At 39.6% G+C, this 14048-nt stretch overlaps 1 protein-coding gene and 1 pseudogene across 1 annotated transcript; both read right to left on the bottom strand.

Moving 5' to 3' along the window:
* Positions 1 to 1904: 1904 nt before the first annotated feature.
* Positions 1905 to 8119, bottom strand: LOC108868185 (annotated as a pseudogene).
* Positions 8120 to 9352: 1233 nt separating this feature from the next.
* Positions 9353 to 12976, bottom strand: LOC103960240 (G-type lectin S-receptor-like serine/threonine-protein kinase At1g61550). Its single transcript, XM_009372715.3, has 7 exons — positions 11473 to 12976; positions 11259 to 11366; positions 10904 to 11100; positions 10581 to 10791; positions 10182 to 10419; positions 9932 to 10082; positions 9353 to 9825 (listed from the first exon to the last, which is right to left on the bottom strand). The coding sequence occupies exons 1-7, from the start codon at positions 12959 to 12961 to the stop codon at positions 9523 to 9525; spliced, it is 2697 nt and encodes an 898-aa protein (XP_009370990.2). The 5' UTR covers positions 12962 to 12976; the 3' UTR covers positions 9353 to 9522.
* Between the last annotated feature and the right edge of the window lie 1072 nt (positions 12977 to 14048).

The following is a 14048-nucleotide window of genomic DNA, read 5'->3' as shown; positions in this document are numbered from 1 at the left end:
TACAAGATACACTTTATCTCCTTTGTGTTCTCCTCCGGATGCACACACACTGCATAACTATTTCCTTCACTTATGCACCAACAATTATGCCAACAACCAAGACCAAGAAAATCTCAAGTTCACATGGCATATTCAACACCCTTTTCTATACGTAGCCTATAAAGTACAACTTTTTCTCCATTTGCCATTTAATGCATAGAAAATAAAACATGCACAATTGCATGCAAGCAAACACAAAGTCAAGACTTGCTTGCTTCCATCTTTGCTTGTGGCGGTCACCATGTCATCTCTTGAAACAAGACTTCCATGCCACAACCGAAAGCCAAACACAAAATCACAATGGCTGCTGCCATTTCCTTGTAGCATTCAGAAAGTTACACTATCAAAATTGTTGCCAACTCATAAGTATATGAGTCAAACACAACAACTTTCGGTTCTAATTTGCATCTGCATGATTAAAAAATTCCCTGAAAAGCAATACGAACGAACATTGAAATACTGTTTTGGGCTAAAATTGAGTAGGTGGATGATTCACATTTCAAACATACGTGTCCCTGTTTCAAGCATATCGGTAAACTTCAACCAATGCTGTCAAAGTCATGCACAAGACTTTGATATATATTTTGGCTCCTTCTGTACATATCTAACGGTTCATTGCTACCATTAGTTTCTCGCCTCACGTGGCGAACTGAGAGCAGTTGGATCTCCTGCAGACTGAAAATATCATATGCATATATATAGTCTTTTTTTTTTTTTTTGGTAAATATGATTGTTGGGGTCCCTAATTCATAAACGATGAACGGTTGTGTAGATCATTACCGGTGAGACGATGTGTTTGTACCGCTGCTTAAAGCCTTAAAGGTTGTTTTCTGAGAATTAAAATGCTTTTATTTGTGGGGTTTTTTTTATTTTTTTTATTTTTTTAGTTCCGAATTTTACATCTTGAAAATTTTATTTTACTAGCCAGGGATAAGCATCCGCCTTGATCAAAATTGTTACAAAAGAAGTCTGAGGCGATCTGCACTGTGGGCAGTGTCATCACTTTGTTTGTCCATCCATATCATGCTATGTGTGATTTCCATGCATGATTGTAATTTTAGTAGAAAGTTGTCATATCCCAATCCAAGCTCCACCACATCCCGGACTCAACTCCGCTTTAGCATGATATTGTCCGCTTTGGGCTCCGACCACGCCCTCACGGTTTTGTTTCTGGAAACTCAGACAAGAACTTCCCAGTGAGTCACCCATCCTGGGATTGCTCTCGCACAAACTCGCTTAACTTCGGAGTTCCGATGAACTCCGAAGCCAGTGAGCTCCCAAAAGATCTCGTGTTATATGGAGATGAGCATGTACATATAAGGCATAGAGGATCCTCTCCCCTGGATGATGTGGGATCTAACAAAAATAATGATGTAGAACAAATGAAACTAGATCGAAGAGGAAATGGACCGTCGGAAGATAAAAGGACACACTAGAAATTTGCAGATTCGATGTCTGAGCACCGATTTGGGCATGTGATACCTTTTCGGAAAGGAAACGATGCTACAAGTCCAACTCACTTCTTTGCTGTGAAGACGATAGCTTATGGTCATCTGGGATTGTTTCATCCTCCAAAATGGCATTTAAAGTTTTGTATTAAAAATCAAACCTTGTTTCTCCATCCTATTAGCGTTTAGTTAATGTTGTTTTAATTTCTAGAAGTCCTTTTGAGTTGCTCCAAACGTTTGTAAACTTCATTTAAGTCATCTGGATGTAACCATTTGGGCATTCAAGAACTAATCAAACACAACCTTTCGGAATTTCTTTCAATTTTCTGGTAAATTCCAAACTTCGTTCTACAGAAGATTACGTTGGTAACCCATTCATCACTTTGTGCTGCGTCAAATAAGATTCAGAAGAAACAATTCACTAAACAAGATGTTTCGATTATCTGTCACCTCAGCCTACCATTTAAATTGTGAAATTGTTTGAGGATAATAAGACATCGCCGTGTACTAAATAACAAATTTGCGGTCTACAAGCTGCAGAACTTTTACACGTGCAATAATCCTACTTATATTTACACGTGCAATCGCCAAAATCCATTGCATTGTGATGTAACAACGCTCTATTGCTTACCGACCTTCGATCACGGTTATGGCATCTTCATTTGCGGAGAAAATATTGTCATATCGGGGTTTAGGATTAGAGACAGAGATTCGGAAATAAGAAAATATAGGTTGCTTAGGTAGTGGAAGATCCGTCTCACTACTTTGCGTGAAAACTACGTCCGGCATGGTTGGCCTATCTTCAGACTTGTCCTGCACGCAAAGGAGTCCGATGTGCATGCATCTCATTACTTCTGAGGACAAATATGAACCCACCAATACTTCATCTAGCAAGTCCAGTCCCCTGCCTTCAATCCATAAGTGCCAAACCTGACAAAAGTCATATTGTAAATGTTGCCTACAATTGTTATAATCTGCTATATTTAGCATCTTAAAAACACAAATCCAAATGAAGATTTTGAGTGATTAGCTTACATGAGCTAAAAATCCATGCTGTTCCTCGTTGTAATAGAAGCTAGTATTCTTTTTGCCGGCAATAATCTCCAATAACAAGACGCCAAAGCTATAGACATCAGATTTTTCAGAAAATATCCCACCCATGGCATACTCTGGAGACATATAACCACTGCACAAGCAATTCATTTGTATTAATAACTGGAAAAAAATGTCTTCTCTGTTTCTGGTCTTAATGAAAGTGCCAATAATAGGAAAAGAATGTGCTTACCGTGTTCCTACAACCTTGTGAGTATTTGCTAGACTCCATGGCGCTTCTAAGATTCATGCCAATCCAAAATTTGAAATTTTTGGGTTCATATTCTCATCCAAGAGAATGTTACGAACCTTCAAATCTTTATGGATTACCTTCAAACGGGAATGGTGGTGGAGATAAAGAAGTCCTCTAGCAACTCCCAGAATAATATTGAAGAGTCTAGCCCAATCAAGCTATGCTCTGCGCGTACGATCTAATCGATAAAATCCATAAAAAGTGTGACCAATGATAGTAACATAATCATAAGAATCGGGGGATTACAAAGAGCCAAGGGATTTCCAATTGTGGTAACAAAAGAACAATATGTAACAATGAGAAATTTCATCGGAACATGAAAGGTGGCAGTGAAACTAACCGAATAGAAGAGTATCCAAGCTTCTGTTCGCCATGAACTCATATATCAGTAACTTTTCATCATCTTTGACGCAGCAGCCCATGATCCTAACAAGATTCTTGTGTTGGAGTTTGGAGATCAACAGCATCTCATTCTTGAACTCCTCTATGCCTTGCCCCGAGCTACTAGATAGTCTTTTTACTGCTATTTCCTTTCCTTCTTGTAGCTTACCCTACATATTAAGCATTCGATTTATGTCCTGTGTCCTGTAGTTTTAGGCTTCTAGCCGGTGTTGAAAACACTATATTGTATTTTGGAATTGAAATAAATAAATAAATAGTCACCTTGTAAACAGGGCCGAAACCTCCTTCCCCGAGTTTGTTCATGGTGCTGAAATTGTTTGTGGCATTTAATATGCTGTCAAAATTGTAGATGAATAGCTCTGATGGATCATATTTTCTTATGTATTCTTGAAGATTGTCCCTTGAATTATCACTTGTATGATTCAACTGCATTAACTTTGTTTTTTCTTTCGTGTTCCCTGTTTCGAAAATATAACAATCACAACTTCTTCATCACAACAAGGTTATCAAGTAACGGATATGAAGCAGTAAATATGTTCTTGTGAAGTTATGCATGGAAGTTATATACTAATTTGAATACTGCATCAGCTGCTATCACTCTATGTTATTCTCCTACCCGTTTTTTTACAGCGCAGTCTCTGAACGCCGAAAGCTATGGCAGTCAAGATACTGATAAAACCAACAGCAGTGACGCTAGCAATTAGCTTTACAGGCTTTCCTTCATCTGAAAAAATGAATTTATCAATTGCAATGAGTAAAGTATGAGACAGAAAATAAAAGATACTTCTAATAATTCTGCAGGAAATAATTCTCATTTGTTTACCTAATTCTCCGTTTGCTAGGTGAATATAAAGATCCATCCCGCCAGAGGCAAACTCTTGTATATCAATAAGATCACTGGATCAGACCAAACACCCTATATTATTAACTTGCGCATAAGCCTGACAAGAACAATTATTTAGGCATCGTATCTTGCACTCGTCAGCCTCCAGATTTTTGATAAGCTCACGAAAATCTGGTAGCTTTAATCCCACCATCTTCCGAACCCATCTTCTTTTCCTTCCGAAGAAAATGACCTGCTTGTGTTACTCTGATCACAAAACAATTCGGTGTGCCTCACACACCCTCCAGTCCTGTTTCTGTTGCTCCATTCCACATTTGTTTTTGGTACAAACCCTTTCAAACACTCAGCAATTTGGATTTGGAGATTCAGAACCTTTGCAGACACCATAAACTCCACATGTTCCATAATCATAAATGTCACATGGATTCACCTGGTGCCACCCAGGGAATCGACCATTTGCTGCCATTGTCTGAAGGCTTAAAAAACTCAGTACTCCGTCTGAAGAGATGCCAAGATATGAAGGCGTATTGTTAAAAACCCTGTAAGAAAAAGATTTTGTTCCTTGGTTCAGATCATCATTTAGAGTGAATCCACTTAGATATTGATTATTCATATCCGGTACCCCGATGAACCTTGATTTATCCCATGCCCCACTTCTCCAGTAGGGTTTCGATTCATTAATCCAAATGAACACTTGTGATGGAACGTCTAGTGAAAGTTCAACCAAGAACAAGCCAGCTGATGAATCACTCTCACTTTTCCAGGCTTTCATTAAACTGGCACTTCCCGGATTTACTATCGAATCCCAGCACCATACTTGGTAGAAGTGTGTCACTAGGATAATCAAAACTCTGCCATAATGGATCAGCTCCGACATCGTCATGTTCTACGACAAGATTTCCACTGTCCAAAAGCCCTGCAGCTGAACCATTAAATGGCACTGAAATATTCGTTGACCAAAAAGAATTCTGCTTCCCATCTACAAGCTCCAGATTCCTGTTGCTGCTAATTGTCAAATTAGCCAACGTATCTGAAGCTGCAATAGGATTTTCTCTGTTGGCAACCCATACAACTTTACTGCGGAGATATGTTCGTGTGCCATATCCCCACGTACTTGTTAATCGAACCATTAGGACTGAAGAACCCCAATTCGAAAATGCAGCTGGGGGAGACAAGGGTTTGTGTCTGTGAAAATGGTTGTGACGGTGTTATTTCATAAACTTCAGCACAATGATGCTGTGACAGAAGCAAGCTGAAGAAGATCAGGAAGAACATGGTGGAACCGAAAATACTACCAATGGTTTCGGTTCTAAACCCATCGGAATTCTAATATGTTTTCTAGAAAAAGAAATGAGAAGCGTATCTGTAAATTTCCTTGTGACGAAATGACTTTTCAATTTTGTTACGAGGAAAAGTCTACCATTGCTCTCAAAATGATTGGCAGAAAACTTCGAAATGTCAGATATTTGACATTTGAACGAAAAAAGTAGTCCAATATCTTTGTATGAGAGTACGTGGGCGATTGAAAGCCTTGTGATCAATGTGAAAGCGGACATATCTCAATCAAAACCAATGGGGAACGAGATAGTGATTGACACGCCCCAACCTCGATATTTCACGAACACCTGGATAGACACGTGCTGGCCGACACCTGAGGGTGACGCAAGCCATTTAGAATGCATGACAACAAGAATAAATGACTTATTGTAACATCCCACATGAATCAACGGAGAGGAGGTGATGTGTCTTATATGTATTTGCCCGCCTCTATATGGCACGAGACCTTTTCGGAACTTACTGAATTCGGGTTCCATTGAAACTTCGAAATTAAGCAAGTTCGGACGAGACCATTCTCAAGATGGATGACCCACTAAGAAGTTCTCATGTGAGTTCCAAGAAACAAAATCATGAGGGCGTGGCTGGGACCCAAAGCAGCTACAGTATGGTGCGAGTGTGCCAATGAGGTCGTCAGACCCTAAAGGGGGTGGATTGTAACATCCTACATCGACCAACGAAGAGGGGGTAATGTTCCTTATATGTACATGCCCACCTCCATATAGCACGCGATCTTTTGAGAACTCACTGGCTTCGGGTTCCATCAGAACCCCGAAGTTAAGCGAGTTCAAGCGAGAGCATTCCCAAGATGGATGATCCACTGGAAAGTTCTCATATGAGTCCCCAGAAACAAAACCAACTAATAGCATAATAAGTGGTAGGTTTTCCGAAAACCCTAGCATACCATAAAATATCTCATAAAGCATATCTCGTATAAATAGTGGTATCAATAATAATATCTCACGGCCCACATGCCAGCTCCTAAATCTCTATGCACCCGTAGCCAAAGATCATTTGTCCAGGCCCCTTGCCAGCTCCATGTCCCTCAACTCGAAGCCAGGGATTATTTCTTCTAGTCCACATACCAGCACCAGATCCTCGCCCCTGGCGGAATAGTGACCACTAGATACGCACAAAAACATTGAACATAATCTGTCCAAAACATAGGTACATATATCTCAAAATCATCTTCATAGTATAAAGTCATACATCATCTATATATACTATAAAGAAGTGTGAAAAAATGTTCTAAATAGTATATCGTTATCCATCAGATACCCTACAAGAACATAGGTTCGATAGAAAATATGGTATTCCAAAATAAGCTCAATATAGCATGATAATCAATTTCTCATAAAACGTTCACAAAACGTATTCAGTAAATCATGTATGCATTTCTACTAATAAAACGTGCATTTTAGAAGGAGTCCACTCACAGATACTTTGCTGTCGAAAAGCCACGCAAGCTAGCGAAGACGAAAGCGCCACAATAAATGCACCTAAGCACATAAATGATCCAATTAATAAAACTACACTCAAATGATTGAGTTTGGAAAAATGGACGTCAGAAACAGGTTTAGAACATCGAAATTAGCTTAGAAGAGGTTCCAGACGAAACCCAAAAAAATCAACCCGAAAAGTCAACATTGACATTGACCGATCAAAGTCAAAGTCAACGTTGACCGTTGACCAGGTCAACGTTCAGACCAGGTCAAAGTCAACGGGTCTGAGTCGAGTTAACTGGTTTGGGTCAACCTGGTTAGGCTTGGATGGGAACCAGATTAGGCTTAAAGGGTTTGGATCCAATAGGTTTTAGGGTTTTAAGTTAATCAGGCCGAAGGCCCTAGTTGGATGGCCCAAAGGCCTTAATCCAAAGGGTTTAGGTTTTGGGCTTAAGGCCCAACCCAAGGATTTGGGTTTAAGATAATAAGTAAAATAAAAGGGTTTTGGGTTAAAGGTTCTCTGGGCTGGAGGTCCGTTTCACATGGCCCGAAGGTCTTGGTTTCTAAAGGGGTTATAGGTTGGGTTTGGTTTTTAACAGGTTGGGCTGCCCAAAAAGGTTTGGGCTTGGAGGTTTAGGCCCAAAGGCCCCAAGTTCTTTGTTCCTCGTCAGGGAAGGAGGCTGGAGCCTCCCGAGCTCCGATCGCCAGCCAAACAACACCTAAACTTAATATCTAGATACCAAAATGGACTTTACAATGAGGGGAAGAGATCTAGTACCTTCGATTAGTCGTGGGGTGGCCGGAGGTGGCCGGATTTTAGCTCGCAAGCCACGGCTCACCAGGAACTGGGTTTTCCTTCCCTAGTTATTTATGTGCTGATTCATCGATCCACAAGCATATTCTAGGTTAGAATTAGGCCACAAGGACGAAAATGAAGTGATTTCAAGTGTCCCGAGGCTTACCCAAATCGGAGGGACGAGAAACCTCGTCGGAGTTCGTGAACCGTGGCCTCTACCATAGTTAAGTTCCCAAGTCCTTGTCCAGGGTTCATGGTGACGGGGTCCATGTGGTGGTGCTGCCGTCGTGGTCGCCGTGTGGGTGTGGGTATAGCTTGGAAGAGGGAGAGCACCGAGAAAGAGAGCTCAGAGAGAGAGGGATAGTACTTTGATATAGAGAGAGAGCACTGAGAAAGGTGTAAGGTGCACCTGAAGGGGAAGAAAGAGAGGGAAAGAGACTTGGGCTCTCGGGGACAAAACTAAAACACGTGGGCCCCACGGGCACACACATTAAGAACCAAAACAATTTTTAAAAACGGGGGTGGGGTTTTACAGTGAGTGATTCTAGGGGTACCTAAATCAGTTATAAGTGGATACTTTAAGGGGATACAATACTTGTTGTGGAAGTCATCAACATGTTACAAAAATCAAAACTGCAGTGTCTTTAGAATTCTTGTACGATTATTTACTTTTTCTCCATGCTATTGTTAAACAAAAAGTAGATGGAATATCAAGTAAACATGTAGAAAAATTATGTGTCACCTTCCGTCTAGTATTGTAATCGTAACGAAGTTTGACGATATCAAATCCTGATCATCTATACTGAATTTTGTATCCACATATCTCAGAATTGAAGTAAATATAGGTTGCAGTGGCACTAGAAGACTTGCAATTTCACTCACCAGCAATACGATCGAACATTGAAATACTGTTTTGGGCTAAAATTCAGATGAAAGAAATTTCTCAATAGTATGTGGATGATTCACGTTGCAAGCATATTAGATTTTGGCTCCTTCTGGACACACCTAACGTTCATTATGAGAATGCTACCACTAGTTTTTGGCGAACTGAGAGCAGTTGGATCTCCTGCAGACCGAAAATATATATATATATACATATATATATATAAACACACACATATATATATACATACATATATATAGGCCCTTTAACAAGAGGGATTCTTATTTTTTTTTTTAAATGAGAACATCCTCTTGACCGTTGAATTGACTTTAATGAAATTATGTGGTTGAGATTAAATCACAGATCACACAATATCATTAAAGTTAAATCTAATAGTTAAGAGGGCTTCCCCATTTTAAAAAAAAAATGGGAATCCCTCTTGTTAAAGGATCCATATATATATATATATATATGAACGGTGAACGGGACGAGATACATTAAGTAGACCACTAACGGTGCTATAGTGTGTTTGTACTGCTTCTTAAACGTTGTTTTCTAAGAATTAAAGTGCTTTTGTTCGTGATTTTTTTTGGTAGTTTCGAATTTTACATCTTGACAATTTTATTTTACTAGCCGAGATAAGCATCCGCCTTGATCAAAATCGTTACAGAAACAAGTTGAACAATCTGCATTGCGGGCAGTGTCATCTCTTTGTTTGTCGATTCATATCATGCTTGCCATTGCCATGCAAGTGTGATTTCCACATGCATGATCCATTCGTATTTATAGTGAAAAATGTATAAGGTTCAGAAGAAGAATTCCTTAAAATGTTTCGATTATCTTTCAACTCAGTCTACCACTGTACTAATTAAATAGCAGATTTGCGGTCTACAAGATGCAGAAATTTTACACGTGCAGTAACCTTACTTGTCTTTACACGTTCGATCACCAAAATCCATTGCATTGTGATGTAGCAACGGTCTATTGCTTACCGACCTTCGATCACGGTTATGGTATCTTCATTTGCAGAGAAAATATTGTCATATTGAGGTTGAGGATCATAGACTGCGTTTCGGAAATTAGAAACTATAGGCTGCTTAGGTAGTGGAAGATCCGTCTCACTACTTAACGTGAAAACTACGTCCGGCATGGTTGGCCTATCTTCAGACTTGTCCTGTACGCAAAGAAGTCCGATATGCATGCATCTCCTTACTTCTGATGACGAAAATGAATCCGCCAATACTTCATCCAGCAAGTCCAGTCCCCTGCCTTCGTTCCATAAGTGCCAAACCTGACAAAATTCATATTATGAATGTTGCCTACAATTGTTAGAATCTGCTATATTTAGCATCTTAAAAAACACAAATCCACATGAAGATTTTGAGTGATTTGCTTACATAAGCTAAAAATCCGTGCTGTTCTTCGTTGTAATAGAAGCTAGTATTCTTTTTGCCAGCGATAATCTCCAATAGCAAGACACCAAAGCTATAGACATCAGATTTTTCAGAAAATATCCCGCCCATGGCGTACTCGGGAGACATATAGCCACTGCACCAGCAATTCATTTGTATTAGTAACTGAAAAAAAATGTCTTCTTTGTTTCTGGTCTTAATAAAAGTGCCAATAATAGGAAAATAATGCGCTTACAATGTTCCCACAATCTTGTGAGTATTTGCTAGACTCTGTGTCGCTTCAATGATTCGTGCCAATCCAAAATCTGAAATTTTTGGATTCATATTCTCATCCAAGAGAATGTTACTAACCTTCAAATCTCTATGGATTACCTTCAAACGGGAATCGTGGTGGAGATAAAGAAGCCCTCTAGCAACTCCCTGAATAATATTGAAGCGTCTAGCCCAATCAAGCTCTGCTCTGCGCTTTGGATCTAATCAATATATCCATAAAAAGTGTAACCAATAATAGTAACAAAATCATAAGTAGTGGGGGTTTACAAAGAGCGAAAGAATTGCCAATTATGGTAACAAAAGAACAATATGTAACAAAGAGAAATTTCATCCAAACATAAAAAGTGGCAGTGAAACTAACCGAATAGAAGAGTATCCAAGCTTCTGTTAGGCATGAACTCATAAATCAGTAACTTTTCATCGTCTTTGACGCAGCAGCCCATGATCCTAACAAGATTTTTGTGTTGGAGTTTGGAGATCAACAGCATCTCATTCTTGAACTCCTCTATGCCTTGCCCCGAGCTACTGGATAATCGTTTTACTGCTATTTCCTTTCCTTCTTGTAGCTTACCCTACAAATTAAACATTCGATTTATGCCTGTGTCTTGTAATTTTAGGCTTCTAGCCGGTGTTTAATACACTATATTTTCCTTTTGGAATTGAAATAAATAAATAAATAGTCACCTTGTAAACAGGGCCGAAACCTCCTTCCCCGAGTTTGTTCATGGTGCTGAAATTGTTTGTGGCATTTAATATGCTGTCAAAATCGTAGATGAATAGCTCCGATGGATCATGTTTTCTTATGTATTCTTGAAGATTGTCCCTTGAATTATCACTTGAATGATTCGACTGCATTAACTTTGTTTTTTCTTTCATGTTCCCTGTTTTGAAAATATAACAATCACAACAACTTCATCAGAACAAGGTTATCAAGTAATGGATATCAATCAGGAAATATGTTCTTGTGAAGTCATGCATGGAAGTTATATACTAATTTGAATAATGCATCAGCTGCTATAACTCTATGTTATTCTCTTACCTGTTTTTTTACGGTGCAGTCTCTGAAAGCCGAACGCTATGGCACTCAAGATACTAATAAAACCAACAGCAGTGACGCTGGCAATTAGCTTTACTGGCTTTCCTTCATCTGAAAAAAAAAATGAATTTATAAATTGCAATGAATAAAGTATGAAACAGAAAATAAAAGATACTTCTAATTATAATTCTGCAGGAAATAATTCTCATTTGTCTACCTAATTCTCCGTTTGCTAGGCGAACATAAAGATCCATCCCGCCAGAGGCAAACTCTTGAATATCAATAAGGTCACTGGACCAGACCAAACACCCTATATTATTAACTTGCGCATAAGCCTGACAAGAACAATTATTTAGGCATCTTATCTTGCACTCGTCAGCCTCCAGATTTTCGATAAGCTCATGAAAATCTGGTAGCTTTAATCCCACCATCTTCCTAAACCCATCTTCTTTTCCTCCTGAAGCCAATGACCTGCTTGTGTTACTTTGATCACAAAACAATTCGGTGTGCCTCACACACCCTCCAGTCCTGTTTCCGTTGCTCCATTCCTCATTTGATTTTGGTACAAACCCTTTCAAACACTCGCAATTTGGATTTGGAGATTCAGAACCTTTGCAGACACCATAAACTCCACATGTTCCATAAATGTCACATGGATTCACCGGTGCCTCCCAGTTAAGCCACCAGTTGCTGCCATTGTCCGAAAGCTTAAGACTCAGTACTCCGTCCGAAGAGATGCCAAAATATGAAGGCGTGTTGTCAAAAAACCTGTAAGAAAAAGATTTTGTTCCCCGGTTCACATCATCAGTTAGAGTGAATCCACTTAGATATTGATTATTCATATCTGGTACCCCGATGAACCTTGATTTATCCCATGCCCCACTTCTCCAGTAGGGTTTCGATTCATTAATCCAAATGAACGCTTGTGATGGAACGTCCAGTGAAAGTCCAACCAAGAACAAGCCAGCTGATGGATCACTATCACTTTTCCAGGCTTTCATTAAACTGCGCTTTCCGGATTTACTATCCAATCCCAGCACCATACTTGGAAGAAGTGTGTCACTAGGATAATCAAAACTCTGCCACAATGGATCAGCTCCGACATCATTATCTTTTACGACAAGATTTCCGCTGTCCAATAGCTCTGCAGCTGAACCATTAGAAATATTCGCTGACCAAAGAGAAATCTGCTTCCCATCTACAAGCTCCAGATTCCCATTGCTGCTAATTGTCAAATTAGCCAAGGTATCTGAAGCTGCAAGCGGATTTTCTCTGTTGGCAACCCATACAACTTTCCTCGGAGATATGTTCGTGTGCCATATCCCCACGTACTTGTTAACCGAATCATTAGGACTGAAGAACCCCAATTCGAAAACGCGGTTGGGGGAGACAAGGGTTTGCGTCTGTGAAAATGGTTGTGATGGAGTTATTTCATAAACTTCAGCACAATGATGCTGTGACAGAAGCAAGCTGAACAAAATTATGACGAACATGGTGGAATCGAAAATACTACCAATGGTTTCGTTTCCAAACCCTATTTGAATTCTAATGCGTTTTCTAGAAAAAGAAAGGTGAAGAGTATCTGTAATTTTCATTGAGAGAAAATGACTTCTCAACTTTGTTATGAGGAAAAGTCTACCATTGCTCTCAGTCATAGGCAGAAAACTTTGAAACATCAGATATAGTTCGTTGTAGATGTTTGACATTTGACTGAAAACGTAGTCCTCTTATCTTTGCATGTACAATAGTATCAGAATATGTGGGTGACTGAAACATTCCAAAGTACCGTTCCAATGTTACAGCTACGGATTAGAGAAGTAAATAGCGTGCGCTTAGCATTTGAAACTTCATGTGTGTACTTACAAATGCAATAAGGCTCAAGTGTTCCTTTGATCGAAAGCTACTTAGTGTGAAAACTACGTCCGGCATGGTTGGCCTATGTTCAGACTTGTCCTGCACGCAAAGGAGTCCGATGTGCATGCATCTCATTACTTCTGAGGACAAATATGAATCCACCAATACTTCCATCTAGCAAGTCCAGTCCCCTGCCTTCATTCCATAAGTGCCAAACCTGACAAAAGTCATATTGTAAATGTTGCCTACAATTGTTATAATCTGCTATATTTAGCATCTTAAAAACACAAATCCAAATGAAGATTTTGAGAGATTAGCTTACATGAGCTAAGAATCCGTGCTGTTCCTCGTTGCAATACAAGCCAGTATTCTTTTTGTAGGCGATAATCTCCAATAGCAAGATGCCAAAGCTATAGACATAAGATTTTTCAGAAAAATGCCAATAATAGGAAAAGAATGACGCTGACAGTGTTCCCACAACCTTGTGAGTATTTGCTAAACTTTGTGTCATTTCAACAATTCGTGCCAATCCAAAATCTGAAATTTTTGAGTTCATATTATAATAACTGGTTCCAATTTGTAATGTAAATTACAGGTTTGCCAACGGGTGGGTTTTGTTATTTAGGCCCAAACAATTGGGCTGTGCTATCACTAGCCCAAAAACCCGGCCCACACACTTTTATTCCTTGTTTTCTCTCACACGTGACCCATAACTCCCTCCCTCTCATCTCTCCCGTTGAAGCTCTCTGTACCTCACCCTCACTCACTCTAATTTCCCGAGCATCACCACTCACAACCACCATCTCTTACGGCTTGGTTCAACACAAAATTACCAGAAATAGATAATGGGTTGCCTGAGGATCTCAGCAGTGGCTCTGCATGGATCATCTGCGCATGGCAGAGTTTCGAACTCACTGAACCGTGAGCTTCGAGTCTTCC

Source organism: the organism of the source record quoted next, unplaced genomic scaffold (genome assembly GCF_019419815.1).
Source record: "Pyrus x bretschneideri cultivar Hongxiangsu unplaced genomic scaffold, Pyrus_bretschneideri_v1 Contig19, whole genome shotgun sequence".
Classification (NCBI taxonomy): domain Eukaryota; kingdom Viridiplantae; phylum Streptophyta; class Magnoliopsida; order Rosales; family Rosaceae; genus Pyrus; species Pyrus x bretschneideri.
The sequence above is the reverse complement of the archived record's forward strand: the minus strand, read 5'-3'. Positions and strand labels throughout refer to the sequence as shown.

What these genes read in the sequence shown, in the direction of transcription:
- LOC103960240 (XM_009372715.3), bottom strand. Translation starts at nt 12,961, where the DNA reads ATGTCAAACATCTACAACGAACTATATCTGATGTTTCAAAGTTTTCTG. An exon ending in GTTTCGGCCCTGTTTACAAG is followed by an intron (nt 10,792 to 10,903) that starts GTGACTATTTAT and finishes TTTAATTTGTAG; the next exon opens with GGTAAGCTACAAGAAGGAAA. An exon ending in CTTGGATACTCTTCTATTCG is followed by an intron (nt 10,420 to 10,580) that starts GTTAGTTTCACT and finishes TATATTGATTAG; the next exon opens with ATCCAAAGCGCAGAGCAGAG.